General features: G+C 47.7%; 10 protein-coding genes and 1 non-coding gene across 11 annotated transcripts; 5 read left to right on the top strand and 6 right to left on the bottom strand.

The window, feature by feature from the left end:
• Positions 1-1379: 1379 nt before the first annotated feature.
• HD556DRAFT_946386 (Thiolase, N-terminal domain-containing protein) lies at positions 1380-3196 on the bottom strand. Its single transcript, XM_041312091.1, has 6 exons — positions 2984-3196; positions 2566-2933; positions 2052-2506; positions 1805-1997; positions 1638-1749; positions 1380-1581 (listed from the first exon to the last, which is right to left on the bottom strand). Exons 1-6 carry the CDS (start codon positions 2984-2986, stop codon positions 1543-1545), a joined length of 1170 nt encoding a protein of 389 aa, XP_041154909.1. The 5' UTR covers positions 2987-3196; the 3' UTR covers positions 1380-1542.
• Positions 3197-3225: 29 nt separating this feature from the next.
• On the top strand, positions 3226-3296 carry HD556DRAFT_t110. The gene has a single exon. It is a non-coding gene; the product is annotated as a tRNA-Gly (tRNA).
• A 13-nt stretch (positions 3297-3309) lies between these two features.
• On the bottom strand, positions 3310-4419 carry HD556DRAFT_1408376 (snare protein YKT6). The gene is made up of 4 exons (XM_041304086.1): positions 4094-4419; positions 3818-4041; positions 3644-3754; positions 3310-3592 (listed from the first exon to the last, which is right to left on the bottom strand). The coding sequence occupies exons 1-4, from the start codon at positions 4329-4331 to the stop codon at positions 3566-3568; spliced, it is 600 nt and encodes a 199-aa protein (XP_041154910.1). The 5' UTR covers positions 4332-4419; the 3' UTR covers positions 3310-3565.
• A 17-nt stretch (positions 4420-4436) lies between these two features.
• On the top strand, positions 4437-6310 carry HD556DRAFT_1246600 (uncharacterized protein; the record flags this gene model as incomplete). The annotated part of the gene is made up of 7 exons (XM_041298624.1): positions 4437-4811; positions 4894-4997; positions 5057-5315; positions 5368-5544; positions 5586-5856; positions 5909-5984; positions 6031-6310. The coding sequence occupies 7 exons, from the start codon at positions 4437-4439 to the stop codon at positions 6308-6310; spliced, it is 1542 nt and encodes a 513-aa protein (XP_041154911.1).
• HD556DRAFT_947101 (ribosomal protein L38e) lies at positions 6208-7056 on the bottom strand. Its single transcript, XM_041312092.1, has 5 exons — positions 6932-7056; positions 6811-6871; positions 6576-6719; positions 6384-6522; positions 6208-6318 (listed from the first exon to the last, which is right to left on the bottom strand). Exons 1-4 carry the CDS (start codon positions 6932-6934, stop codon positions 6479-6481), a joined length of 252 nt encoding a protein of 83 aa, XP_041154912.1. The 5' UTR covers positions 6935-7056; the 3' UTR covers positions 6208-6318; positions 6384-6478.
• Position 7057: 1 nt separating this feature from the next.
• HD556DRAFT_947303 (uncharacterized protein) lies at positions 7058-8646 on the bottom strand. Its single transcript, XM_041312094.1, has 6 exons — positions 8492-8646; positions 7895-8439; positions 7536-7847; positions 7395-7474; positions 7200-7333; positions 7058-7118 (listed from the first exon to the last, which is right to left on the bottom strand). The coding sequence occupies exons 2-5, from the start codon at positions 8435-8437 to the stop codon at positions 7219-7221; spliced, it is 1050 nt and encodes a 349-aa protein (XP_041154913.1). The 5' UTR covers positions 8438-8439; positions 8492-8646; the 3' UTR covers positions 7058-7118; positions 7200-7218.
• Positions 8647-14109, bottom strand: HD556DRAFT_947302 (P-loop containing nucleoside triphosphate hydrolase protein). Its single transcript, XM_041312093.1, has 10 exons — positions 13664-14109; positions 13466-13609; positions 13200-13384; positions 12669-13147; positions 12510-12613; positions 10912-12459; positions 10241-10860; positions 9505-10192; positions 8872-9445; positions 8647-8827 (listed from the first exon to the last, which is right to left on the bottom strand). The coding sequence occupies exons 1-10, from the start codon at positions 13838-13840 to the stop codon at positions 8805-8807; spliced, it is 4542 nt and encodes a 1513-aa protein (XP_041154914.1). The 5' UTR covers positions 13841-14109; the 3' UTR covers positions 8647-8804.
• Positions 14110-15329: 1220 nt separating this feature from the next.
• On the top strand, positions 15330-17547 carry HD556DRAFT_1408405 (uncharacterized protein). The gene is made up of 5 exons (XM_041304087.1): positions 15330-15560; positions 15627-15798; positions 15873-15968; positions 16030-16162; positions 16213-17547. Exons 2-5 carry the CDS (start codon positions 15740-15742, stop codon positions 17140-17142), a joined length of 1218 nt encoding a protein of 405 aa, XP_041154915.1. The 5' UTR covers positions 15330-15560; positions 15627-15739; the 3' UTR covers positions 17143-17547.
• Positions 17548-18994, top strand: HD556DRAFT_1408412 (uncharacterized protein). Its single transcript, XM_041304088.1, has 4 exons — positions 17548-17850; positions 17899-18025; positions 18149-18339; positions 18391-18994. Exons 1-4 carry the CDS (start codon positions 17657-17659, stop codon positions 18749-18751), a joined length of 873 nt encoding a protein of 290 aa, XP_041154916.1. The 5' UTR covers positions 17548-17656; the 3' UTR covers positions 18752-18994.
• A 927-nt stretch (positions 18995-19921) lies between these two features.
• On the top strand, positions 19922-22079 carry HD556DRAFT_1408416 (catalase-like domain-containing protein). The gene is made up of 9 exons (XM_041304089.1): positions 19922-20090; positions 20139-20197; positions 20247-20576; positions 20630-20809; positions 20859-20972; positions 21026-21175; positions 21243-21591; positions 21647-21772; positions 21825-22079. Exons 1-9 carry the CDS (start codon positions 19967-19969, stop codon positions 21962-21964), a joined length of 1572 nt encoding a protein of 523 aa, XP_041154917.1. The 5' UTR covers positions 19922-19966; the 3' UTR covers positions 21965-22079.
• Positions 22080-22974: 895 nt separating this feature from the next.
• HD556DRAFT_1448593 (uncharacterized protein) lies at positions 22975-24930 on the bottom strand (the record flags this gene model as incomplete). Its single annotated transcript, XM_041307452.1, has 8 exons — positions 22975-23098; positions 23148-23707; positions 23760-23873; positions 23928-24059; positions 24115-24198; positions 24249-24368; positions 24422-24690; positions 24741-24930. The coding sequence occupies 8 exons, from the start codon at positions 24928-24930 to the stop codon at positions 22975-22977; spliced, it is 1593 nt and encodes a 530-aa protein (XP_041154918.1).
• Between the last annotated feature and the right edge of the window lie 209 nt (positions 24931-25139).

Here is a 25139-nt window from a genome sequence, read left to right on the forward strand (position 1 = left end):
TTTGCCTCGACGAATTTCCAATGTATATGCACCGTAACCCGTAGTAAGAAACTGTTCGATGCAAATTTCAAAGTCTCACTGCATCCTTGGTGGGTGTGCGTTTTCTGCGCTCTGCCTCGTTTTGGCAGGGTCATCTTTCATTTTCACTCCTAGCCCCCATTATGAACCTAACCTGAGTGTGCACCTGGTGCACGCCTGGGTCGTGCTTCGGTTTATCGATGGGTATATAAAGGACGTGTCGATTCCATAGCACTAGTACGTCAATCACGGTGTATCGTGCCCGAATGATCAGGTTCAATTGCGCCACTACATAGTAGTGTACTAAGGCGAGGCGACTAGCATGTTGCTCATGTCGCCTATACGCCGAATAGGTTCGTGCGCGACCGATGCAACGTAGAATTTCGCGTGCACGGATACGAATCGGATCGAATGTACGTCACCATTTCTGATATCTATGTATAACTTACCTTTTTGTTGCATTCCGGGTTGATAATAGGCTGGTTCTGGGCTAGTCTACGTGGTTCTGTTCTTCTCCGCCCATACAGATGATTCGAATTTACGGCGCTGATGCAGTTATTATTTGCGCTTATGCCACGCTCATTCACCCCGCGCCGGTGCGGTATCAAGGACTCGTATTCGTCCGTTGATGGCATCAATTGATTGCGTCTTTTTGAGGTATAGACTCGGACGGGTCGAACCGCCAAATGTATTAACAGGGTGTCATACGGGTCCATGTAGCAGGTTTTTGGTGTCAACCGAAAACGTCACCCCGCCGCCATGAACGTTGACGTCGAGCTATTTTTGCAATGATATGACCGATCGAGTATAGGCTATCGACCCTGCGAGATAGTATGATACGGCTAGCTGTCGTCTTCATCGAAACACTGAAGCGAATAGCGCTTGCCATGAGGCCTGGTATGGATGACGTCAAGTCGTTGCACATGTCGAATAACGTGATGCAGGCGTACGGCAGCGGGCCGTGGAGCTGCTACTACCAGTGCAGGGCCGCGATCATCCAAAGCTTTACGACCTACACCACGAAACCGACTCTCGGGTACTTTGCGCGGTGCCGACGAGCGAGGCTCAACGCCGCAGCACGGGTCGGAAGCAGACTAGGAAGGCGGAAGGCCAGAAGTTGCGAGCTCCGTAAGCGCTGTCTGTATACTTACTCTTCGCTGAATTTTTGTCAATGCATCATCCCACCAGGTACAACATGATAGCTTCTGTGTGCTGGGCTCCAAAAATGACAGGGGAGATACCCGTATCATGTCATAATGAGAACCAATGATGACCAGCGTCGTAATCTGAAACGACAGTTTGATCGAGGTGCCAAGAAACAAGCGCAAGAAGGGTCCAGAGTCTCGAACAATGCAGCGAACTTCCTCGACGTGACTTCTCTGTAGATAAATGTATTTTTGTTCGAGGTTCTCACAGCAATCCAGTATTATGCAAAGCTTGTCGTGTTCTATTGGGAAAATACAGATACAATAGTGTAGATGGGCTGTTCGTAGAAACCAACAATGTATAAAAGCGGTACAACAATTATAGTTTTTGAATGACAATGGCAGAAGCAGCTCCGCCCTAGACAAGGCATCGTTTGAGCAATGCGACATCATATATAGTTATAAATCACTTACCCCATTACAGATGCCTGCTGCGCCGTACTCGCCAGATTTTAGAGCGTGGACGAGGGACACCACGATACGAGAGCCCGAGTTTCCGATAGCGTGACCAAGTGAAACAGCGCCACTGTTGGATCTCGTTAGCAAACATAAACCCCTGAACGCAAAGTAGAATAACTCACCCGTCGATGTTGACCTTTGCAGGATCAAGTTGTAGGAGCTTTTCAGCAACACGGACGACAACCGAGAAGGCTTCGTTGACCTCGAAACGTGCGATGTCATCGACAGTCAGGTTTGCTCTCTTAAGTGCTTCTGGGAGAGCGACAGCAGGAGCCATGGGGAAGTCGATGGGTTCAACACCCGCATCTGCATATGCTGCAGATAAAGATATATCAGACGATGTACAGCCACACAAGAAGTCAAACTTACAAATCACTTTGGCGAGTGGTTTTACGCCGAGCTCCTGTGCCTTCTCTGCTGACATCAATATCAGAGCAGAGGCGCCATCATTGAGGTTTGAAGAGTTGGCAGCAGTGATGCGACCGCCTGCTTTGAATGCTGACTTGAGAGAGGGAACCTTCTCGAAGATGACTTTCTTGTACTCCTCATCTTCCTTGACCACGATATCACCTTTCTTGCCCTTGATCGTGACGGGAGCTATCTCAGCGCTGAAAGCGCCCGCTTTCCATGCGCGATCAGAACGTTTGTATGATTCGATTGCATGCTCATCGAGTGACTCTCGGCTGATTTCGTACTTCTCTGCGACAGCCTCGGCACAGTTGCCCATGGCGAAGTTGTTGGAGACGTCCCAGAGACCATCGTTTTCAACGGAGTCCCTGGTCTCGAATTTGCCGAACAAAGGGTTTGTGCGGGGAAGCAGGTAACTAAATAACATGTTGCCGTAAATCTTGTGCAAAGTGGTAATCGGGACTGTAGTACTCACGGAGCGTTGCTCATACTCTCCATACCACCAGCAGCAACCACGGTCTTGTAACCGGATTCTATGCTCTGGGCAGCAAGCATGATACACTTCATACCGCTAGCACAGACTTTGTTGATGGTCGTGGCGTCAGATGCGGACTTCATGCCACCAGCGAGTGCTACTTGACGTGCGGGTGATTGACCAACACCAGCCTGGACGACATTGCCGAAGTAGATCTCCTCGACTACTGAGGGATCAACTTTTGACTGCTCGAAAGCATGCTTGAGAGCCACAGCGCCAAGTTGGGGAGCAGTCAAAGTCTTGAGTGATCCATACAAGGATCCGACAGGTGTACGGGACGCAGCAACAATTACAGCTTCGTGAGCAGGCTGTAAAGTTTTGAGTGATTAACGCTGATGTATATGAGATGGGAACATACCATTTTACAGGAAGGATGATCTGGTGGTGGAGGATGAAAATGTAGATATGGATGAAAAATGTGAAGCAAGCACCATGGCCACGCTGGCTTTATATGCCAATGGCAAATTACTCGGGATCGAGGAAAACGATAACCGATCGTACGACTTGAGTGATCCGATTATTCGTGTGGCCTGAGGACAGATATTTACCAGTGCCACGTAGTGAATAGTAAATAAAGCTAAATACACCGATCTCTCCCAAGCATTAATGGGGTAGTGGTAACCTGGGTCGTTGCCATCGACCCGCCGGGGGTTCGATTCCCTCTTAATGCATATCGTGACTGGCGTGGATACTATGTTTTCAGCGATGTCATTTTTGGCTTGAATTTGCATGCTGTATTGTCCCAACCTAGACTTATTCACAACATATCCAGGCTGTGGTATCAGTTCATTGACTTGCTCAATGACACGCAACAGACTGGCCACACTGACACGATCACGACATGTGAAATACAGAACTAACGGATGTGTTACCAATTACCTGGTCCGACGTAACAACAACCGCAACAAAGAAAAAGCATGAATGAGAGAAGAATAGTCGTCTACATGATCACACAACATGAATTTTGCTAGTGAGGCTGTCAGACCGAGTCACCCAAACATAAAAGACAGCCACTGACCTTCTTAGCTGTCTTGTAGAACATCTTGCTCTGTGCGGATAGAGCATTCGATCGCTCTACAAGGTTATCCAACCTCTCCCCGCGTTGGAGAACAGACTCGATGGTCTTGTGCTACAATACACCGTCACACCGATAAAACAATCGAGTGATTATCATAATGAGGGGAGGGCTTACCAGGACAATCTTCGTCTCATCTAGCTCCTGCTGTACCCGCATGATTGTATCAGCTTGCCGAGGATCCTGGTACTTCTGAATGTAGGTCTGGATCTCTGGGAATGATATTGATCCTGGGTTTCCGAAGGCAGATTGAGGGACTTTGGCAGTGAAGTCATCAAGTAGCTTTGTTAGAAGAGAAAAGGCGGGTCGAACGGGGTATTCATGATCAGTAATAATAATAGCTGAGGAAGGAGTGAGTTCGATGGCTCCATTACATCCAGAGCTTCGACCCACCTGCAAGTTGCTCTGCACCACTCCTGTTGTACACATGGGCAGTGTAATTGTTCTCTTGTACACTCTGACGCTGGCCCTGAGGAGTTCTCTCTACGACTGTCTTGGTGAAGAATGTCAAAAACTCGCTGACAGAACTTCTCTGGTAGAACGAGAAACTAGAGACATCTGAGGTAGAGCTGAGAACTGAACAAGGGCCTGAGGAAGGTGCGAGAACAACTGAGAGGGAGAAGATCTTCATGGTCGTTGGTGAGAAGAGAGACACACCGCGCTGTGCTATGCCCCGGCTCAGAGTCCGATTATGTACGTATACGAAATCATACCATGCCACTTCGAGCGAACCACCATGCACCTCCACAGAATTCAGTTAAAGAGGATCAAATCGCTCGCTGCCTCCATCCCAAGGAGTCTCTTTCACCTTCGCGTACAGACACGAGCATTCAATGTTCATCATGACACCATTTCTTTACGTTTGGCCAGTAGAAACTACCTGCGGACAAGAAAGTTTTTGCTCATGTTCTATAATACTGGCAGCGTACTGGTTATCTTTGGAATGTTCACTGCTGTTGCTCTGCTCGTATGGACTATGGTGTCACTCCTTTCTTCCACTTTCCTGCGAGTGACTGCGCCAGATACTTCAGCGTCGTTGTTGAAGAGAGCTGTCGAAGTCACGACTCGCGCAACGACATATTCTAGAGTCACGCATGCTGTCAATCCAATTGTGAGTTAAATGCAATGCATATACGTGGATCACTTCCAGTAACTAGTTTAAATACCTCGAGCACTCACTTCATTGCACGTAGATCCCTGGCTTGACCGTTCCATTAAAACACCTACCGCTGATTCTACTCTCCCTTTGCATCAGTCAAATCATGCATGAAAGTGGGCATGCTATCACTGCAGCAATGTATGTCTCCCCTCACAATATGACATAGTCCATTAGCCACAACTTCGTGTTTTTCCTAGTCATCGGATCCCTATGCTGGCGGCAGGAGCATCTATGACTTTCATGTTCCCCGCCGCATTCGTGACGTTGCCTTCTGCAAGGGTCGAGGAGTTGTCCTCACTCGATCGCTTACGGGTTGTAACTTCGGGGTGTTTTCATAACCTGACGCTCTGGCTGATTCTACTGGCTGCGGGCTGGTCTGGTATTGGACAACGAATACTGTTGGTAGGTTATGAAGATGTTTTTACCAGAGGGCTAATTGTGGCCCATGTCGAAGCCGTCAGTATGGTCCTAAGACTATCACCTTACTACCTTTACTAAATTTCTGTAGGATTCCCCTCTGAGCATGCATCTTCCTGTTGGATCTTTCCTGACGACACTTGACGATCTTCCGTTGCACTCATCTCGCGATGCGTGGTCCACTTATCTATTGGAACCTAATCCAGCCGTCTATAAGCAGGGGTGGTGTGTGGATGTTTCGCGGCTTAATGGTGAGCATGGTACCTGCGTCATCCTGCCTGACTTAGCGCCTCCTTAGATGATCATCAGTGTTGTGTGGATACTGACAGTAGTACATCATCATCCTGTTTTGTGTCATTTGAAAGTACGATTGAAGAGTATTGTACCGATCCGGTACCCATACTGTCAAAAATGCAAAACAGATGCGACTCCTCGACGTCGTGTCTGGAATCGCAGTCGTGCATCAAACCGAGGGAAGACCGAGATATCTTACGGATTACAGTGAATAACGAAGGGGCAGGCACCGAAGATGAGCGCATCGTGCTCTGGAGTGGCCCCAGGTACGAAGTTTGGGAGCAAGGTATGACACACGAATTCAAGCATGCGTGGTGGTTGATGTTCACTGTTATCAGTTCAAACAACGCATCTCGCACCGCGTTTTGGCATTATACCCCTAGGACTACCCCTCGTATTTGCAGATTTCTTCCAGTACGTTACTTAGACTAACAACTACCATATGGCTGACTCTGGGCAGGTACCTGAAGCTCACAAATCTATCATTATATCTTTTCAACTCGCTGCCCCTGCCCGCATTGGATGGATCTCAACTGCTAATAATTTTGCTGGAAATCGTCTTCACTAAATGGTCTCATACTCCTTCGACCATGATCGACATCGAGGCACTGAGGACACGTGGAAGTCGTTCATATGAAAGGAGAGTGCAGCAGGTACTTCGAACCTTCGTATTGATCGGTACATGCACGCTTTTGGGGTCGTGCGTCATGCTTGGTATTATAGAATGGATGATTGTATGAATCAAAGGCTGTATAAGTCAAGCAAGGCGAAAGCTATCTGTCTTTGTTCATAATAAGACTACATGTGACTTGCATGCATATTCATCATAGGGTGGTGATGCACAAGTCGATCGGTGCCCCTCCATTGCGACGCATGAATCATACTACAGTGTGAGATGGAGAAGGGGTTCACTTCTTCTTCGGTGTTGCCCCGAGTTCTACCACACTCAAACCTGCGTCCATATATCAGGCAATGAAACGCACTAAGACTGATCTGATCACGCACCTGGAGGCAAGCTCTGCTTGAGCTTTTCAGCCTTCTCTGGGTCGTCCACAGAAAGAGTGTACAAGTATCGTGAACACCGCACTTTGAATTTAGTCTGGACCTTCCCAGCTGCTGATTTTGCGGCGATTTTTTTGATACGGGCCTCTGAATACATAACACATGGATAAAATTTCGTACAAGATTAGTGCGCGTGAAGTCAGCGTGTTGTCGAAGTACAACAACAGTATAAACGCACGGGAAGCATCCTTCCGCCGCGCAATCTCGATGAACTGCTTGATATCCCGAATTTCCTTGGGCTAATATTCACATAAGCAATGAGACTAAGAGAGCCAAATGGCCAGCGGACGTGAGCGCACCATGACGGAGTACTGAGTCTTGAAGTCTTGCTTACCATATCTAATGATTTCCAACTATCTTGGTGGAACGCGGTGGCTGAACCTTATTTTGATAGTTATTCGCAAGTTTCCGAGAGTTCCCTCTGGGACGAAAACAATTAATAACTTGATGTTTTGCTGAGCAGTCATACACCCGTCGAGTTGATTACTATAAGATACATATGTGCATGGTGTTGAGATGGAATATACAGTAACTCAGATGTGACTATATCATAAATTAATGACGAACATTTGAATACTAGCTAATGCTATGGAGCCGCCTTGCGAGGAGACCCCGAGCTTGCAGGGGTGGAGCCTCCGTCACTAACGACTGACATCGGCCGATTAAGGCGTGCGCGCAGTCGTTCAACTTCACGTTGCAGGCTAGAAAGTAACACGTAAACGTCCTAATCTCAACTTGTCAAAATCTTTGAGTTAAACTCACTTCAGCATCGCCTGCTTGGAGTCCATGGCCTCTCGCTCTAGGCGACGTTTCACGCGCTCAAGTTCACTCTCCCTTGATTGCTATTGATGTGAACTGGAATTAGCCAAGTAACTAGATGATCAATGAAGAGGTAAGACTGACAACTTTGTCCAGTGTCTGTCGGAGTGAAATTATTTGACCCTCGGATATTTTTCGCTCCTCCTCCAATTTGATATGGTGCCTTTCGCTTTCAGCTAACTGTAGTTGTATGTCGCGAATTGCCTTATCAGAACTATGCAAGCGGTTGGAGTCGACTTTCTCGCGTGATACTTGCTTGAGTTGAGTAGTGAGTTCATCGATACGGCCCTGCAGCTGCCTGACAGTGGAGGATGGGTGAGGAGAATTTGCATATGACTTCGTTTCAAGGTCAACCACGCGGACGTTTAGGTCTTTGACCTGCTTCTCTAGCTGTGCCTGTAGGACAGAGTGAGCACACTGAAGATCATTTTTCAGGTACTTACATTTATTCTGTCCAGTTCAGTATTCTCAACGCGGGTCCGGTCAAGTTCCAGCTGGCTTTCATTGGCATGTGCCTCGGCTCTCTTCAAGCGGTCAAAGGCCATAACTACACGATCTTTTTGTTCCTCCAGAGATCGCTCAAGATCTTGTTTCTCCAGCTGTAGCTTTTGTAGTTCTCGATCCGAAGTCATTTTCGTTGCATCGACATGGTCAAGCTTGATGCCTTCAAGTTCCGCCTGCAAAGAGCGGCGTGCCTTTTGTAGCATTGCCCTGTCCGCTTCAGCGTCATTGAGAACGCTTCGAAGCTCCCGAACTTGCGAGTGAAGTGACACGATCTGCGCTTGTTGGTCGGATTGAGCAGTAGTCGATGACTCAAAAGCTTTGGTTAGATCGGCGATCTTCGTCTCCATCCGCTCTTTCTCCCTGTTCCAGGCGCCTCCATTGTAGACCTCGTCATCAAATCTTAGCTGCAGCTCGTCGTAGTCTGAATGTATTTTGCGATTATCTTCTCGTAGCCTCGTCATCGCATCTCGCTGCGCTTGCATTTCTAGAATAAATGTTATTCGGTGAGGTACACCCAGAGTTTCCTAGTTACGCACCTTCGCTCAACTGGGCTAGTTCAGCTGCAGCTTGTCATTAGAAAGGATCTCTTATGAAAGCTGTCACCAACCTTGATATTTTTTTCGGGTCTGGTCGCTGGCGAAATCACGCTCTGCGAGGTCTTTCTGATGCTGCTGACGTTCATCTTGCAGTTGTTGTACTAGACGGTGCCTGTGAATGCCCAACTCAGAAGATTCTCTATCTTCGGCCTCGATCTGAACCTCCAATTCATGGAGCCTCCGCTGAGTGTCTTGGAAACGCTCTTCGAGTGTCCTCTTCTCTGTCACCAAATCATTATGAGTCTTTTCCAAGTCAGCGAGGGCGCGTCGGACTATCTTGAGGGTCAGTATTGTTTAGGGTGTTGGAGTCCAAAATTTACCAGAAGATTCAGCACGTTCTGTTTTAGCCTTTGCTTCTGCGCTGGCGAGTGCTTTGTTAGCCTTCTCCTCAAGGAACTTGATAGCCCTTTCCGAGGCCCTACGCTCTGCCTGATCCACCCCACCTCCCCTGGCGAAATCTTCTACCTCCCGGGTGAGGCTTGCCTTGGCTTTCTCCAAAGATCGAATGTAGACGGCATCCTTCTGCAGCTGCTCTTGCGCCTCTCTCAGTTGCTGATCGGTTACTTTCTTGGCCTTCTCCAGAACGTAAACGTGTTCGACAATCGTCTTATCCTGTTTGCTCTCCATTTGTTTGAGCTCCCACTCCCGATTCTTGAGATCAGTGATTGCCTTGTTAAGATCATGGTCGTACTTCGCAATACGTTCTTGGTACTCCTTTTTCTGAGTTAACATGACGTGTTGAAGGTTCTTGCACTTGGCTGATTCGGATTCCAGTTGTTTCTTCAAGGTTTCCAACTGACGTTCGCCAGCGTGAGCATCTCTTTCCATCTGCAAAATCGTATCCTCGATCTCATTATATTTCGTCTGAGCAGCGTGGAGTTGTCGTTCCAGGATCTAATAAAGTATGAGTAAGATCCACCCAGTCCAACAAATGCAAATAGTTGCCCAATTACCTCTTTCGCCCTCAATGTCTCTGCTAACCGACCATCCGAGTCAATCTGACGGGATCGCAATGCCTGCAATTCTGATTCAACCACTCTTTTGGCTTTTTCGAGATCCACAACTATTGCCTCGAGCTTTGACGTCCGTTCCTTCAAGCCTCGCTCGCGGTCCAAAAGAGAGCTGTGAGCTGAATCTAGCTGCTTGTGCTGACGACGCATCTCGTCTAGCTCGGTAGCGAGCTTGCTTTCCTTGTCGAGAGCGTTTTCCCGTAAAATGCTGAGTTCTGCGTGTAACTGGGAAGACTGAGAGCGAAGTTCGGTAAGCTCTTCCTCTTTACTTTTCTCGACTTCGAGCCGGCGGGCGTCTTCGGAGGTCTTGGTCTCCATGATTGTGCGGAGTTCATCCAGCTCGCTCTGCAGTTTTATCTTGGCGGATACTGCACGATCTACATTGGCCCTGGAAGCATGGATCTCCGCTCGCTGTCTGTCAGATGCAGCGTGGAGTTCGACAATCTCTTTTTGCAGTCGAGAATGCTCGTCGGCGGATGCGGTGATGGTCGAAAGCAGCTGTGAATTTTGGTCCTCTTTGTTCTGGATCATAGCAGAATACTCAGCAGATGTACGAGTCATCTCTGTTAGCTGCTGTTTGAGGTAACTCAAGCTTCTTTCCAGTTGGTCGACCTTGCTGCTGAGCGACTCTCTGCGTGAAACATCAGACCAAAGATCACGGTAAGTTTTTGGGGCTCACTTAGATTGGATTTCCACACCGAGCTTGGCCTGCAAGTCGCTCACTAAAGCTTCAGAACGCTCCTTGACACGCGCCAAATCTTCGTCGTGCTGCGAAACAAGGGCTCCGAGGTCCTCATTGGCTTTCTGGAGAGCTTGGTGTTCCTGCTGCAGCTGAACCATGCTGCTCTCCTGGGTTAATACAATGTCCGAAAGTTCCGCCTCTTTAGCTCGCCATTCATTTTGTTGACCCTCCATGCGGACAAGATGCTCTGCAGCCTGGTCGAACGCGACGCGTAAAGTTTCATGTTTCTCATCGCCCTCCTTCTGAAGTTGCAGGGCACGGTCCAGTTGCGAATCGAGGACGTCGAGGTCGGCGTGTAAGGCAACGATCTCTTCTTCAAGTTCTGCTTCCCTCTTTTTGCTTCTGTCTAACATGCCATCTTTGTCGAGGGTAAGCGCACGCTCGGCTTCCAACTCTTCGATGATCTTTCGTTTTTCCGCCTGAAGAGTCATCTTCACGTTCTCCAGGTTTTCCCGTTCCCGTTGGTCGCGCTCCGCTCTCTCCTTTACAAGTTGCAGCTCAACGTCTTTCCTTCTGAGCTCTTCGTCACTTCGTGTCGCGGCGAGTAACGGACGGACCTGTTTAAAATGATCAAAAATTTACCTCGAAATAGACAAGAACCACCTGACTTTAGTGTATAGCTGCCACCATGGCCAATCTCGCAACTCCCCGTACACGCGAGCATTACGCTGGATCGTTCGTATCGCCACCGCACGATTGAGAACCTTCTTCATCTGTCTGCGTGCGGAGAACTTCCTAGCAACAGCCTGTAGCCTCGAAAAGACGTCAAATAGAAGGGCATCTCGCCGCTCCTCGAGATCGGCGAGGACTCCGGCCTTGAAGAATATCTTGGATGTTCCCACACGGAACAACTCAGTATCGAGATCCAAAGCTTCTACAATACGGATGCACGATTTGCGACCATCCATGTATCCACGAGGAATAATGCCTGGAGTCATGATCTCGTAGCGCTGGCGGAACTCGACGAAAAGAAGCCGATTGGGATAACCAAGACGCGCTATGCGAATACCCTCCAAAACACCATTGCAACGCAATTGATCGAGGACGAGGGGCACATCTACCCTTCCGGGTTTCTTGTTGACGTTGGGCACGATACAACGTACGAAATGTGGTTGTGTCGCCTGCAACTGCGCCATCAGAAGCGCTAATTGCTCTTTGTGCCGTTGCGCAACTGTTCTAAATGCTCCTCTCTTGATGGTGCGCCTTTTGCCTGCGGAGAACCCAGCACTGGAAGATGGGGGCATGTCGGCGAAGACGCCAGCAAAATCTTGGAAAAGCGATGCCACATAAGGTTCCGATGATGATGCCAGTACACGTGTGAGATTATCATTGAGGGGATCCTTATTCTTCTCTAACCACCCGTCGGTGCGGTACTCGACTTTGCCTGCGTAATGCGTGATGATGAAGCCTTGTTCAAACTTCGGTAGTGTGTATTTCGTCCGGCCTGGGTGAGGATGGTCTGTTGCGCGCAGATCTCCACTCCAGATCGAATGGACTTTCTCTGTGAACGTGAGATCAGTGGCTTTGGGCATAATACATTCCTCGTCTAAGCAACTGAGGATGCCAATGGCGTTCCCGCTGCTCTCAATGAGGTCGATGGTCGGTTGCAAGTCCAGCTTGAAGTTTACGTAATCCCATTCTATGCCTTCCCTGGAATACTCTTCCTGCTCGAGGACGAACATATGGTGATTAAAAAATTGTTGCAGTTTCTCGTTGGTATAGTTGATGAGCAATTGTTCGTACGTGTTAATTTCGAAGATCTCGAAGCCTGCGATGTCGAGAACACCGATGAACGTCGACTTGGAGGACGGACGATCTAGCGCACGGTTGATGCGCTCAACCAGTGCACCGAAGGACTTCTCGTACAATGACTTGCTCAAGGACGCGAGTTCGTCAAGAGACTGTTGCCCTGTCCTCGCCTGCGTGACCCACTCACGTCCAGCAAGAACCCTGGGCCGTAAGATAGCTCTTGTGAACTCTGCGATAGGAATGCCGAGCAAATGGCAGACACGCTCAGCTTGTGAGGGATCTGGCATGAATGCATCATCCGACTTCGTAGAACGGATGTCGATGTTGCCAATATGAAGAATTGCCGCGACGATGCGGAAAAGGTCGAACTGTTCGGCGACCGTAAAGCCAACAATATCGAGAGCATTCTGGTAGTGTATTAGTCGAGTATCGAAGACTTCGCATTCACAAAACGTACTATCAGAGCGTCCCAATCTTCACGATCGTTGATGCCGTCAACCTCTCGCCTGCTTCTGTTGAGAAATTCATATTCATCTAAGGGGCGATCCAGCAGAAGAGTGTCTGTAGCAGCACGATTATCAGAAACAAGTGGGGAGAGGATATTTCAAAGATTTGCCTTTCAATGATCCTCCACTTGATAGTAACTGGTAAAATACGTGAAAGTTGCGCTCCGCGGCACTGCGAACCACGACTCGACTCTTCTCTAGCAGGTACCAGTCAATATTCGCCCCGGATATACTCCCGTCCGGAGAAAAACTAATCCTGATAAACTTCCCGAATCTACTGGAGTTGTTGTTCCGCTGAGTCTGCGCGTTACCGAATGCCTCAAGGATGGGATTCGCTTGGAGAATCTGTCGCTCGAGCAAGCCTAGACGACCCTTGGCACCTCCAGTGCTGTTAGACACAACATGAGTAGCTTTGGTATGGAAAGAGCTTCTTCTGGGCAGACCCAAAGGTGGGGATGCGGGGAATGAAGATGCCATGGAAGCAGAATGTGAATGTGAAGGATGGCGCGGGTGAGCATCAGTTGCTATAGCAGACAGGTATTGTATAACTTTCTTCGTGCTTTCAGTTTTTCCTGCACCAGATTCTCCCCTGTTGACGGCGAATTAGTTGCATGATTCACCGAAAGGTAGGGATGGCCGACGTTATAAGAATGCTCTGATTTTCGCGCTCCTCCCCCATGTTAACCCATGCGCGCTCCGCAACTGCGAAGATATGAGGAGGGTTTTCATCGCGTCGTTTACTGCGATACTGAGATATAATTGCGTCTGTATACAGCGGAAGGTTCTGGTAAGGGTTTATAGCAACCAAGAATAAGCCAGAGTATGTCTACTCGGTGCGTTTTAGTAGGCGTGCAAGATAGGATGCTCATGAATGTGCGCAAGAAATCGCTGACAGGATAGGACTCACATAGATAGCTCCGGATCCATACCTTAGACGCAGATTATGCACGACGCTCGCTTCGTTTAAAAACGTGAGATCTGCGATGTCTTCGACACGATCGAACTTGGGAGGGTTCATCTTGGAGAGTGCATACAAAGGGACCCGACGAATCTGATGCGTTTCGTGTCAGCAATTGGCACATCACGGAGATTAGGGTGAAGATACCTCGCTACCAGAAGACATAACAATCTCTGCAGTCTCGTCATCTTCTTGATGTACCCAGCCAGCGAGATAACCGTCTTTCTCGTCTGGTACCCACACCCATTTCTTTTCATTAAACTCAGCCTGTAGCGCAGCGGCGCGCGCGGCTTCTGCACTCAGAGAGGGACGAGGAGCTGGCATCAGCAGGGATATGGGGGGCCACCGAAACTGAGTTTGGCTTGTAAGTTGTCTGGAATGACTGAATAACTTCGGGGATATCCAGGTATAAGGTGGTGTCTAAACGTGCAGTCAACTTGGAGTGATGGTCGTGAACAAGAAGCAAAGCAAATTGTCAAAGGAAACGTTGGAATACTTCACACAGCTGGGTATGCTCACGGTCGCGAACAGGTTATGGATATACAGATCATGGACCGTGACAGTAACTGAACTTTGCAGCGGAATGATGGATCACTTGAACCAATGTTCCTAATTAGGTAGTCAATGTTCATATTCATCATTTCAAGGTTTCTTTGGAACATTGGTGCACTGCTAGAGCCTAGCACTCGTCGTAAAACCAGTATATGTATCTCCAGCTCCTCGATCTCGCACATGAGATACCCGGTCGTTCCCTTATAACTGATGTTGTGCAAGAGCTCACCCCATCTTCGCGACTCACCTGGCGTGTCATGATTACATATTACCTGAGAGGTAGTACTAGTGTTGAATGTTCTCATATACTGGATCAATGATTTGGGTTGATCGTCATCCCCATTCTATGAAAATGGATTGGTGATGTATTGGCATATTGAATAAGTACATACATATGGAGTGCATACGAACCTGTAAGGTCAAAGATTCACCATAACCTCGATTGATCGATCGCAAACAAGATATGTTCAAACTTCAGCCTATGGTTGCTCATCAGTATCGTCGATCAAAGGCTTGCGGAATTATCACCTGAGAATTATTGTTCGGGTATCAATCATCGCAGGTGGCAGACACAATCGATATACACGACCTAGTGATACTCTCAAAATGAATGCCTGAAAATAAACAAGGACTAAGGCGATGAGAGAAAGTGGGCGGCTATGGCAGATGATAGTGTGACGAAGTATTAGCATCTCAGCGTCATGCCCACCATAGAGTTTTCAAGGAGTACTTATTGCCTTGAAGATGACACTGTTTGGCCAGCGAATCAAAACAGCTTTGCGCATGAGCATGACTTAATTCGTCGCCCACTGAGACTCGTTTGTGCCTCGGACATATGACGTCCGTCTGATACAGAGCCTAGAAACGGATTGCCCTTTTATTAGGGCCTGCCTACTAGGGCCCCCGGGAAATTTGCTGTGATAAATATCATACTAGCAGATACCCCGCCACTAAAAATAGTAAGCAAGTTATAATATCAGCAAAAAACACTTGGACACCATCCATTCTCTTACCATGTTGTGTATATGCCTGAGCCGGTCGCAGATCAGCACGCGCAGTGCGCACGCCACAATTCCTGGTCAAGGTCTGGTCACGACAATTGTACTGCCATGCACAAGCTCCACGAGTAAAGTCAACAACTTACAAAAGCTTGTAGTTAGCATGAGCGCCCTCTGGTGTCGTTCCAATAACAAATAAAAGCGGCTAAGTGAATATTTCAAATTCTGGTCTATCGACCAATAGTATTACATAATGGTGGACATACTACCATATTTGTTCTGACATCAAATTCCGGGCCACTTTTGTCCCTCAAACTGTCTTCGTAAAGGTCCGTGCTCCGCGGTTTCTAGAACTGAGGTGACAAGACAGGATCGACCGGCCGGGACTTGCCATCTACATGCCTACGTACAGGATGTACATGCACGACCTTTGACGCTCTTGAAGTACGTCGTAGGCTGGCACTAGCTATGATACCTCGAAAAAAGTGATGTCGGTTGGTCCTTTATTTTCTTCAAAATAATACAACAACCTCGTAGATCTAACAAATACGACGGTCCAGCGCCTACTACGATTGGCTTCTTAGCCCACTAAAGACGCTCGGAACAATTAAGATGCACTTCCGCATCAAGGCTACAGCCTTGTTGACGCGTGTACAACACGTTTTTGTGAGGGATGGACCCTCAAGTGTCAACAGGACTTTCAAGGCCGATAAGAAGGTCGCCTTGCGGAAGGTGCACTTCCTCATCTTATCCGACACTTTTCCCTAACCATCTACCTCATCTCACATGCGTCTTCCGTCGTCTAGCAACTACAATGAATACCTTGTATATCCTGAGGATTCAGAATCCTTTAAACGAGAAACCGAGCTCCCATCGAAGCTCGATTTTATGGATGGTTTAAGGTGAGCATTGGAATCTTAATTTTGTGGTCAAGTGAATGGTCGATTAACTGACTGAGGACAGAACCTTTGAGTTCGAGTCATCCACAGCACCAACGGTGCTCTGGTCTTCTGATGACCTTGATCTTCACCTCGAGGATACGGACGATGCAGCATATATCGAGAATCTGGCTATCCACCAATTGCAAGCATCTAACGTGCGTGAATCGAAGATCTCATAAGTCCATGCTGACACGTGTGTCTTAAGGCTGCCCGATATCGGTATCCAGGATCATCTGCAACTGGAGACTTCTTAGGTTTACCACAGTTGAGCCCTGATGAATCACCGTTCAGTGTCGCGTCGAGCAGGTCCCCCTTGACTCCACAAGGCGGCGCCCTTCTCCCTGACCTCTTCTGTGGTCCGTTGGAAGACTTTGGGCCTCTCGATGTCGCAGCGCATTGCACTCCGTTTTTTGAGGAAGAAGGATTTATGGAAGACTCGGCTTATCCTGAACAATTGCAAGAAGACCTTGCCTGCCGGGCGGTCTTGGATATGCCTTCTTCAGTACCATCCTTAAAGAATGTGTCTCAGCCGAAGCTTGTGCTTCCAGTTGACGATGCTGAGCTGGTGCATGACTCGTCGTCTATCTTGCCAGACTCTAATCCCGCGGAGCGATCTCGTTTCCTAAGATTTACAGAGGGCTTGACGGAGAACGTTACATCACAAGTGCAAATCTGCATTTCTCCAAGCTCATCCCCCTGTCCGCTCCGTACTAACGTACAGCATCCGAGTCAGCTCCCGTCGCCTTTCAACCCAAGTCATGTTGGTATTAAACCGGCTGACGTTTGTCGAGGAGCCAAGCGCCGACGGACCGACGATGACGATGACGATGACGATTACCAACCCAATCGCATCCATAAACGGGCAGCATCCAAGGCTAGGAAAGTCAGTTATCGTTCCTCAAGAGTGACAAGGCACGAGGGAGCCAAGGAAGAGCGATTTGACTGTTTGATGAAAATTCATGGCTGCAAAAAGTCTTTTACGCGTCGAAACGACATGGAGAGGCACTTGGGGAGTTGCAAGTTTAGCCCAGGCCTGCCTTCGATGACAGTCAAATGCCCTCATTGCCAGAAATTCCTGTCCCGTAAAGATGCTCTTCTGCGCCACATTAAGCAGAGCCATGTGGATGCCCAGTAGCAAGACATCATAATGTACATAGACGTTGGTTTTGGCATCCAGCCAGACAACTTGAGTTTGCTTCAATCAGGACCAATTCTTATTCTTGCACGTCACAACTACATGTAGCCATAGCGGTATCAATCCTTACTTGCATTTCATTCCTCACGAAGTCTGCGAATCTTTCTTTTCTTACACGACAAACCCACCATTTTGTAAATATTTTAAAATAGCAATTATCTATCCACCTGCGTTGTTCGTATGGTTTTTGCGCAGTACACAACGCAAGCGCAGCGAGCGACTTTGTTGTCGCATTTATTTGGTTTTACTACAGAGCGTGGTCAATAAAAATGTATTCTAGTCTAATTACTCAGCGGCGGCAACACTATGGACCATTTGAAACTCCGTCAGGACTCGCCGGTACTACCGTGACTTTCAAGCTTCATCGACATCCTTGACTGCCAAACTCTAATACAAATTCACATACCATGTACCCCCGGTGACCTGGTCAATATTCACTGCTTGTCAATACTCAATGGTCACAAATTCTCAGGATATCCCTGCACAACCTCCACAAGCAGACAAGGATGATTCATCTTTGAGCGCTCATCTCTGGTTTCCAGAGCCAGAAGCTCAAGAACAAGCTATTGCCATACCTCAGGCATCTAATTCATCTTCACAATTAAGGGATCGTTTGTATATTGGAAATCTGCATCCTACTGTCGATGAGTGAGTTAGCTAGTTGTGGTTCGGCTCATATCCTCTAATTGTGGACAGATATGCGCTTCTACAGATCTTCACCAAGTTCGGCAAAGTATCGAAACTTGACTTCCTCTTTCACAAGACGGGGCCAAACAAAGGAAAACCACGTGGATATGCCTTCATACAATATTTGCACGAAAGTGTAAGTCATAATTCTGTAAAGCGCCGCCGCTTAGTCGCGATTGCGTTGATATATGGTGGTGCATGTGGCGGCCATTGTCCTTTCTGGTCATTGTCAGCTTGACTAATAAATGACCCTCACCAGGATGCCCAGACGGCATTGGAAAACATCAATGGGAGGCTATTGCGGGGTCGTAAGCTGGCTGTCACTTTTGCTTATCAAGCTCCGCTCGAACAGCCCAGTGGAAGTCGACAAGTGGGTAGGGCGAGAAGAATTGATGCGCGACCGACTACTCTGAGTATGATAAAAAGTGGAATCCATACTCGGTCAGAAGGGTGAATTTTATGTTCAGAAGGGTACCTTTTGACTTACCTCCAAATTATTAGTACGGATAACAAGATTGCGACGATGGAGGCAAAGTTACGCCAGATGGAATCAAGCACCACCGATTCGTTTAATTCGTTGCCACCAAAACCACCGCCATCGGCTGCGTTATTAAGTTCGGCCTCAAGGCAGTGTCTTGGTTTGAAGGGTTCTCTCTCTTCGAGAAATCCCGCAGGCCCAACCGTTCGGCGTCTTACCGCCCGCGTAGAACCTATTACTCATCCAGGGCTTTCTGCGGACAATAATAGCACACCTTCAGCATCGCTACCGACACTCAATACTCAACCAGAGGTCGCCAAGCCATCCATGTCGTGTAGACGCATATTACCTGGTGTGAAGATCATCAAAGAACGTAGTAAATGAAGGTAATGCTCGGCATCACACCTCCATTATACTGACAACGATCTTCGCCAGACCTCTACAGTTGACACCTGCCACTGAGATCGTTCCGATGGTACAAAGCCTTTCTCACAAAATTCGTCAACATCTTAGCGCACTTCCGAGTTGTCATGATGTAGTTTCGTATGAAATATACCATCAGCACGGTCTGAGAGTTCTCATGGGTGTGTTCCACAATGACACTTTACACACCGACTAGGTGCCTCCAATATCCAACATGAGAAGGTGAACTCATCTCGCTTGAATTATGCAATAACCTAGATTCAGTGCATAAATATTTGGGAGTTTCCTCATGCCGATGGCCGAACTGGAGAGTTCCAGTATATCAACTTCGGCAATCACATGGTATCCAGCTTGTTCAAGTTCTGATGCCTCGCCTAACAGTGATCTATGGGTCATTGTTAGTTATTCATGGCTGGCTAACGAGTTGCGTAACTCTCTGGGAACTGATCAGAGGCTCTGGGATGCGTTCGCAATCGATTCAGTGCCACGTGTCATCAATGCTATCTGGAAAATGGAGTCCTGAGTCATGTCATATTTCGATAGTGATCCAGAAGCTCTTAGACGTCAAGCGTCAGGCCGCCGTGTCATCCAGTATCAGGTAGACTTTTAAAGCATAGGACACGTTTCCTGGGCCTCGTGGCGTCAACCTGTAAGGATGAGGGAATCACGGTATTTGTTTTTTTAATCTCAAGCTTGATTGGTTATTCACAAGCGGCTCCCAGGTGCGACCGTGCGAGCTCTGGTCAAGACTCCAGTCAAAACGCTCGTGGGAGTGTATCAAGTACTCAAGTACTCAAATACTCACGATCTAACTACATCTTTCCACGAGGCTCTCCTAATAATGGAATTGCATTTCCATGGTTGTCCAACCAACCACTGCCTCGCAGCGCAATTGGGCAAGATATGTGTGACAGGGGCAGTAAGCCATTTGTCCACCAGGTGTCACCATTTGTCGACCAAGTGTCATCATTATCATATCTGATGGACTATTCTTGTGTGCACAACACAGCTGAGTCCTAATGGGTGCACAACGGAGCGCTCGAACCATTCTCGGGGCGCAGCGGAGCGCGTGATCATCCACGTATTCGTAAGACACTTCCCAGGGGTACTTATAATCCACTCTCCATCTCGAATCATATCCCCATCTTTCTCTTCAGCACTCATCATCTCTCAATCATGCCATCCCCGCAAGTCTTCGCTGCTACAGATGGCGCAGTATACACCACCTCTAATGGTGCACCCGTAGCGCATCCCCTTGCTGCTGAACGTGTTGGTCCTGTGGGACCCCTCCTCCTTCAGGGTTGGTTGATTTAGTTGATATACATTTTCATGCTAATCCACACATCAGACTTCCATCACATCGATCTTCTTGCTCATTTCGATCGGGAACGGATCCCTGAGCGTGTGGTAAGTGCAACATCCAGATGAATAAGATTCTATATCCATCATATACTAGGTGCATGCCAAAGGCGCTGGTGCTCATGGCTATTTCGAAACGACCCACGATCTCAGTGACATCACCTCTTGCAAACTATTCACTGACGTTGGCAAGCAAGTTAAAATCACTGCCCGTTTCTCTACTGTCGGTGGGGAAAGTGGTTCCGCCGACACGGCTCGCGATCCCCGTGGTTTCTCTTTGAAATTGAAAACAGAAGAGGGTAACCTAGACTGGGTGTTCAACAACACACCTGTGTTCTTCATCAGAGATCCCGCCAAGTTCCCGCCCTTCATTCACACCCAAAAGCGTGACCCCCAGACACACCTGAAAGATCCAGACATGTTCTGGGTAAGATCCATTTCACTTTCAAAGCGTCCAAATCCAACCATTTTTCCTCGTAGGATTACCTGTCCCAAAACCCGGAATCGGCACATCAAGTCATGATACTGTTTTCCGACCGCGGGATACCCGACGGCTACCACAACATGCACGCTTATTCCGGCCATACCTTCAAGCTCGTGAAAGATGACGGCTCATGGGTCTACACCCAGATTCACTGTATTGCTGATGGCGGATTCAAGGTTTGTATGCCCTTTTGACACAACCTTTTGTTGCCAATGTATTCCATAGGTCCTTGATACTGCTACGGCTCGCAATTTGTCCGCAGACAACCCCGATTATGGTATTCAGTCGTTGTTCGAAACCATAGATGCTGGAAAATTCCCGTCCTGGACCGTCTATGTTGTCAGTGATTTATCATTTATGCCTTCAACTTCAATATTTAACCTCCAATTCAGCAAACTATGACTCCAGAGCAGGCCGAAAACTTCCGTTACAATGTCCTGGACTTGACAAAAATTTGGCCCCACAAGGACTACCCCTTGCGCCCCGTAGGAAAATTCGTGCTCAACGAGAACCCGCAAAATTACTTCGCTGAAATTGAACAGGTAATGGGAATTTAATTCATTCCGCCACGATGTGGGCTGATCGATATATTCAAATAACTCTTAATAGGCTGCTTTTGCGCCAAGCCATTTGATTCCCTACTTCGAGGCCACTGCTGACCCTGTCCTTCAATCACGACTGTTCGCTTACCCTGACACACACCGTCACCGGCTTGGCGCGAATTACCACCAGCTCCCTGTCAATGCGCCTATTATCTCTGTTGCCAACTTCCAACGCGATGGCCCTATGGCATTCAACAGCCAGGGAGCCCGGCCAAACTATCAGAGTTCCATTACGCCCTTGACATACTTGAGCAACAAGGGATCTAAAAATGGCACACCCAGAGACTCTGAGAGAGCCAGACAGCATGAAAGCTGGGTCGGTGGAGCATTCTGGGACTTGAGCGAGATCACCGAGCGTAGGCGGCCAAAACACTGCTTGTTGGAGTTTGATGACGATGACGAATTTTCTAGTTGACTTCGAGCAACCGCGCGCACTCTACCAAAATGTAATGGATGACGCAGCCAGGGCGCGCCTGGTTTCCAACATTGCTGGCCACCTTGGTGGTGCCAAAAGCGCTGAAGTTAGAGCCCGGACTCGTACGTTCAAATATGATCTCCAGATATTGTTGCTCAACTAAAGTTAATCTAGTTTCTTACTTTGCATCTGTCGACCAATCTCTGTCCGACTGCATTGCCAAGGCTATCGGTTCCCCCACTGCCAAGCCTTTGGTTGTCAAACCTGCGTCTGAGGCAGTTCGCTTCAGGCATGGTGTCGGTGCTGCTGCGTAGAAGCTGTAAATGTCGAGGTCATCATCCAAGCAACTATGCAAACATGCTATTACGTTTATTGTATTAGTACCGGAAAGTGGAATAAGAATATCGGTGTCATTATCAGCGGTATAGAATTTGGTTACCCGGCATAAGTGATATATTTACAATGGCTAAGGATACGGAGGATGCTGTATCTTCTCGCTATAGAGAACGAGTAGAGGACGATTCATTGAAGTCTTCAAAACCGTTCTGTAATGCTGAATTGGCCCGGGACACGGACTAGCCCTCAAACTACTATAGGTGTGGCGTTCTTAGTGAAAATAATTCTAAGAGGAAAAAAAAGATGAATAGGATTTACACAGGGAAAGCAAAAACTGGCGAAAACAGTTGTAGCTAGAGTAACCTAGACCTAGAAAGTAGTATGTAGAATCGAACTAGCTACTAGTCTAATGAGTCATGCTGGAGCTACACCGCCAATCGAAAAAAGCATAGAATCTATGCCTAAAAATAGGGTTATATAACTTTTATCGCTCCGATCTCCTCACGGGAAATTTCGTCGTGTATGTTATATATAATTATATAATACATATTTGATGGACTCGTAGGCTGACATAAAAAAAATAATGCTAGAGCACAAACAGCAATGCTTGTGGGCTATAAATCCATTGGCTGGTTTTGGGTGCACGGTATGTACTGAGACCGAGCACCGGAACTATCCTGTTTTACAAGCATAGATTGTATACTGAGACCTAGGCATTGGCAATATGCTAGTTGGCCAGTGTGTAAGCTATACATTTCCGGCATATGTATGACACTGGAACATGTCTTATTGATATGCTGCCTGGGTACTGCTTGAATTTTTTTTCACACTGATACACCATGGGAATCACAGAGAGCACAATAAACAGGATCGTGGAAAGTGCAACGAATGTATTATTCATGTATCAAATGATTACAGGCAAGCTCGAGTATTAAGATAAAGAATGAGGCTGGAGGGAGTGGCGAAAACAAATGAAAGTATATTGAAATTACCAAATGAGTCCGGACTGAATGGTGGTCTGCCAGCGTGGGTTGGTCTTCGAAATGAGCTTTGAGACCTTCTTGCTACCAGGAAACTCAGCGAGATCAGCTTGGAAAATTTCGATGAACAACCTAATCAAAGATCAGTCCGTATAATGTCGCTGACCATATGAATACATACTTTTGCAATTCCTTTTCCTGCTTGGTGACGATTGGGGAGGATTCAATAGCTATCTTGCGCATCATTAAGAGTGAGTGGTCGACGAAGTTCCAGAACTTAATTGTACTGTTGTACCGCATTGGCATGCCTTCGACCAGTCCAAATCCGGAGTCAAGTGGGTCGTCGAGTAGAACTACACCGTTTGCACTGCCGCTCACGTTTGACTCGTTGTCCTCTCCATTGGTGTCCAAATCATCCTGCTGCACTCCACTTTGATCCGTGAGCGGTCCGTAGGTCATGTCAGGATCATTCTGGTCCCTCCCAGCACTGGACGCATGACTGCCATTGACTTGAGTGCCTGTGGGGACTTGACTTGGATTGACATCAGTCCTAGGCGCATTATCGAAATCAGCGTCAAATAGCTCCCTTTCAAGCTGTTCAACGTCAATATTGAGCTCGCGTGTGACTTTGTCCCGTAAATCCTGCTTGAGCGATGGAACAAGGTAAGGGGAAAATAAGTCCTTGATGGAAGCGGTTTTGTAATCGCTGACACCGATGAGAAAAATCCGCAGGAGACGCCGCTGTCCTTGCATCAATTAATGTTGATATTACATTAAAGATAGTACGACTTACCAGTAGTGAAATCCTGTTCCAGTGAGTAGAATCAACCTCCATGCCAGACCCACTACGTGCAAGCGACCTGGTCACATCGGCAACACTCGTGCGCTTGACAATCGATGTGGTGAGCTACACAATCATTATAATGATTGAAGTTGTGTCAAAAAGTAGAGCGAGACTTACAGCCGTCTTGATGGCACAACAAATATTTGTGAGCAGCTTCGTGACCACCTTGCCTAACTGAGCTCTAAGCTCAACATCGTCGAGAAGTCCGGGGGGGATTTTGAAGACATCCCTATTCTTGACGATGAAGTCCTGAAATACGTTATGTTAGTGGTGTCGTTTAGGATAGCGAATACTAGAGCCTAACCATTATATGACACTGAGTGTCAGTGACATACGCTGTGAGATTCGGTGACAACATGCAAGCAAACAAGCGGTTGTAAAGTCCATTCTATGATTCAAATTCAGCATACAACAAAACGCAAAGTACCGTATCGTTACCTCGAAGTCCTTCAATTCCAACGCATCTTTTAATTCCTGCATTCTCGTGGCCTTGTTTCCCTGACAAAGTTTGACGAGGGTGATCTTCAGGTCAACGAGCATATAGAAAATGCTGCCAGACTGCATCAAGTAAGCCAACACGACGAACAAGCCATCCAATGAGAACTTAATACATCAATGAAAGTCATAACTTCTTCGTGTGGAACCTCATGTTCGTCACAACCCTTCTTCGCATGCATTTTCAAACGTTTTGTACGTTGAGGTGTGAGTTTGGTGGGATCCCCATGGTCGGAAGGTTCATTGTCCCTGCGTCGACGAACACCTATGCTGATTGGCTCGTCAAGTGACGATGTCGGGCTGGAGGGAGGTTGAATTCCCAGACTAGGTATCTCTATGCCCTCATTGCCATGAGTAGAGCGAGAACTTTGGGGCCGCGAAATGTCTACAAAGTGCACTGTTAAATTTAACCATAACTCGTCTCTCAGGACTTACTTCCGGGTTCTCCAACAGATAAATGCCTGCTGCCGCTTGGGTCCGGTGTGATACTTCTATCCCTGACAGACCTAGTGAATGAAGTTCCCGTGTTTGACCGCGGCCTCGATGACTGGGCTCCTTGCGAAGGTAACCCTAAACTTTGGCCATCACCAGAGGGCAGATGCAGACGATATCCGCGTTGAAACATTGTCACAGCACCAAAAGTTGCTCACCGTGAGTGGCTGCTTCAAGTGCGAAAGTTTGTGCCGAGATAATACTTCCGAGCTGGGTGACTGAACACGTTGTTGGCAATAGGAATTTGAACTTGTTTGGTTGTCGTTCGAGTCTTGACAAAAATTTGGGGACTCTTGATGCGTTCTGGGCAGAAGTAAAAATCATGCGGCATCATAGTATTTG

This window comes from Suillus plorans (genome assembly GCF_016647745.1).
Source record: "Suillus plorans strain S12 chromosome Unknown HD556scaffold_77, whole genome shotgun sequence".
Lineage (NCBI taxonomy): Eukaryota > Fungi > Basidiomycota > Agaricomycetes > Boletales > Suillaceae > Suillus > Suillus plorans.

What these genes read in the sequence shown, in the direction of transcription:
- HD556DRAFT_946386 (XM_041312091.1), bottom strand. An exon ending in GAGAGTATGAGCAACGCTCC is followed by an intron (nt 2,507 to 2,565) that starts GTGAGTACTACA and finishes CATGTTATTTAG; the next exon opens with TTACCTGCTTCCCCGCACAA. An exon ending in CAGCAGGCATCTGTAATGGG is followed by an intron (nt 1,582 to 1,637) that starts GTAAGTGATTTA and finishes TGCCTTGTCTAG; the next exon opens with GGCGGAGCTGCTTCTGCCAT.
- HD556DRAFT_1408376 (XM_041304086.1), bottom strand. Translation starts at nt 4,331, where the DNA reads ATGAAGATCTTCTCCCTCTCAGTTGTTCTCGCACCTTCCTCAGGCCCT. An exon ending in TGGTGCAGAGCAACTTGCAG is followed by an intron (nt 4,042 to 4,093) that starts GTGGGTCGAAGC and finishes CTCCTTCCTCAG; the next exon opens with CTATTATTATTACTGATCAT. An exon ending in TCTACAAGACAGCTAAGAAG is followed by an intron (nt 3,593 to 3,643) that starts GTCAGTGGCTGT and finishes CAGCCTCACTAG; the next exon opens with CAAAATTCATGTTGTGTGAT.
- HD556DRAFT_947101 (XM_041312092.1), bottom strand. An exon ending in GCGGCGGAAGGATGCTTCCC is followed by an intron (nt 6,720 to 6,810) that starts GTGCGTTTATAC and finishes TTATGTATTCAG; the next exon opens with AGGCCCGTATCAAAAAAATC. An exon ending in CAAGCAGAGCTTGCCTCCAG is followed by an intron (nt 6,523 to 6,575) that starts GTGCGTGATCAG and finishes ATATGGACGCAG; the next exon opens with GTTTGAGTGTGGTAGAACTC.
- HD556DRAFT_947303 (XM_041312094.1), bottom strand. Translation starts at nt 8,437, where the DNA reads ATGCAAGCGCAGCGAGATGCGATGACGAGGCTACGAGAAGATAATCGC. An exon ending in CTGAACTGGACAGAATAAAT is followed by an intron (nt 7,848 to 7,894) that starts GTAAGTACCTGA and finishes TCTGTCCTACAG; the next exon opens with GCACAGCTAGAGAAGCAGGT. An exon ending in TCCAAGCAGGCGATGCTGAA is followed by an intron (nt 7,334 to 7,394) that starts GTGAGTTTAACT and finishes GTTACTTTCTAG; the next exon opens with CCTGCAACGTGAAGTTGAAC.
- HD556DRAFT_947302 (XM_041312093.1), bottom strand. Translation starts at nt 13,840, where the DNA reads ATGCCAGCTCCTCGTCCCTCTCTGAGTGCAGAAGCCGCGCGCGCCGCT. An exon ending in TTATGTCTTCTGGTAGCGAG is followed by an intron (nt 13,610 to 13,663) that starts GTATCTTCACCC and finishes GAAACGCATCAG; the next exon opens with ATTCGTCGGGTCCCTTTGTA. An exon ending in GGTGGCAGCTATACACTAAA is followed by an intron (nt 10,861 to 10,911) that starts GTCAGGTGGTTC and finishes CATTTTAAACAG; the next exon opens with GTCCGTCCGTTACTCGCCGC.
- HD556DRAFT_1408405 (XM_041304087.1), top strand. Translation starts at nt 15,740, where the DNA reads ATGGACCCTCAAGTGTCAACAGGACTTTCAAGGCCGATAAGAAGGTCG. An exon ending in GATTTTATGGATGGTTTAAG is followed by an intron (nt 15,969 to 16,029) that starts GTGAGCATTGGA and finishes GACTGAGGACAG; the next exon opens with AACCTTTGAGTTCGAGTCAT. An exon ending in ACCAATTGCAAGCATCTAAC is followed by an intron (nt 16,163 to 16,212) that starts GTGCGTGAATCG and finishes GTGTGTCTTAAG; the next exon opens with GCTGCCCGATATCGGTATCC.
- HD556DRAFT_1408412 (XM_041304088.1), top strand. Translation starts at nt 17,657, where the DNA reads ATGGTCACAAATTCTCAGGATATCCCTGCACAACCTCCACAAGCAGAC. An exon ending in CTGCATCCTACTGTCGATGA is followed by an intron (nt 17,851 to 17,898) that starts GTGAGTTAGCTA and finishes AATTGTGGACAG; the next exon opens with ATATGCGCTTCTACAGATCT. An exon ending in TACAATATTTGCACGAAAGT is followed by an intron (nt 18,026 to 18,148) that starts GTAAGTCATAAT and finishes GACCCTCACCAG; the next exon opens with GATGCCCAGACGGCATTGGA.
- HD556DRAFT_1408416 (XM_041304089.1), top strand. Translation starts at nt 19,967, where the DNA reads ATGCCATCCCCGCAAGTCTTCGCTGCTACAGATGGCGCAGTATACACC. An exon ending in GGGACCCCTCCTCCTTCAGG is followed by an intron (nt 20,091 to 20,138) that starts GTTGGTTGATTT and finishes TCCACACATCAG; the next exon opens with ACTTCCATCACATCGATCTT. An exon ending in CTTGAGCGAGATCACCGAGC is followed by an intron (nt 21,592 to 21,646) that starts GTAGGCGGCCAA and finishes CGAATTTTCTAG; the next exon opens with TTGACTTCGAGCAACCGCGC.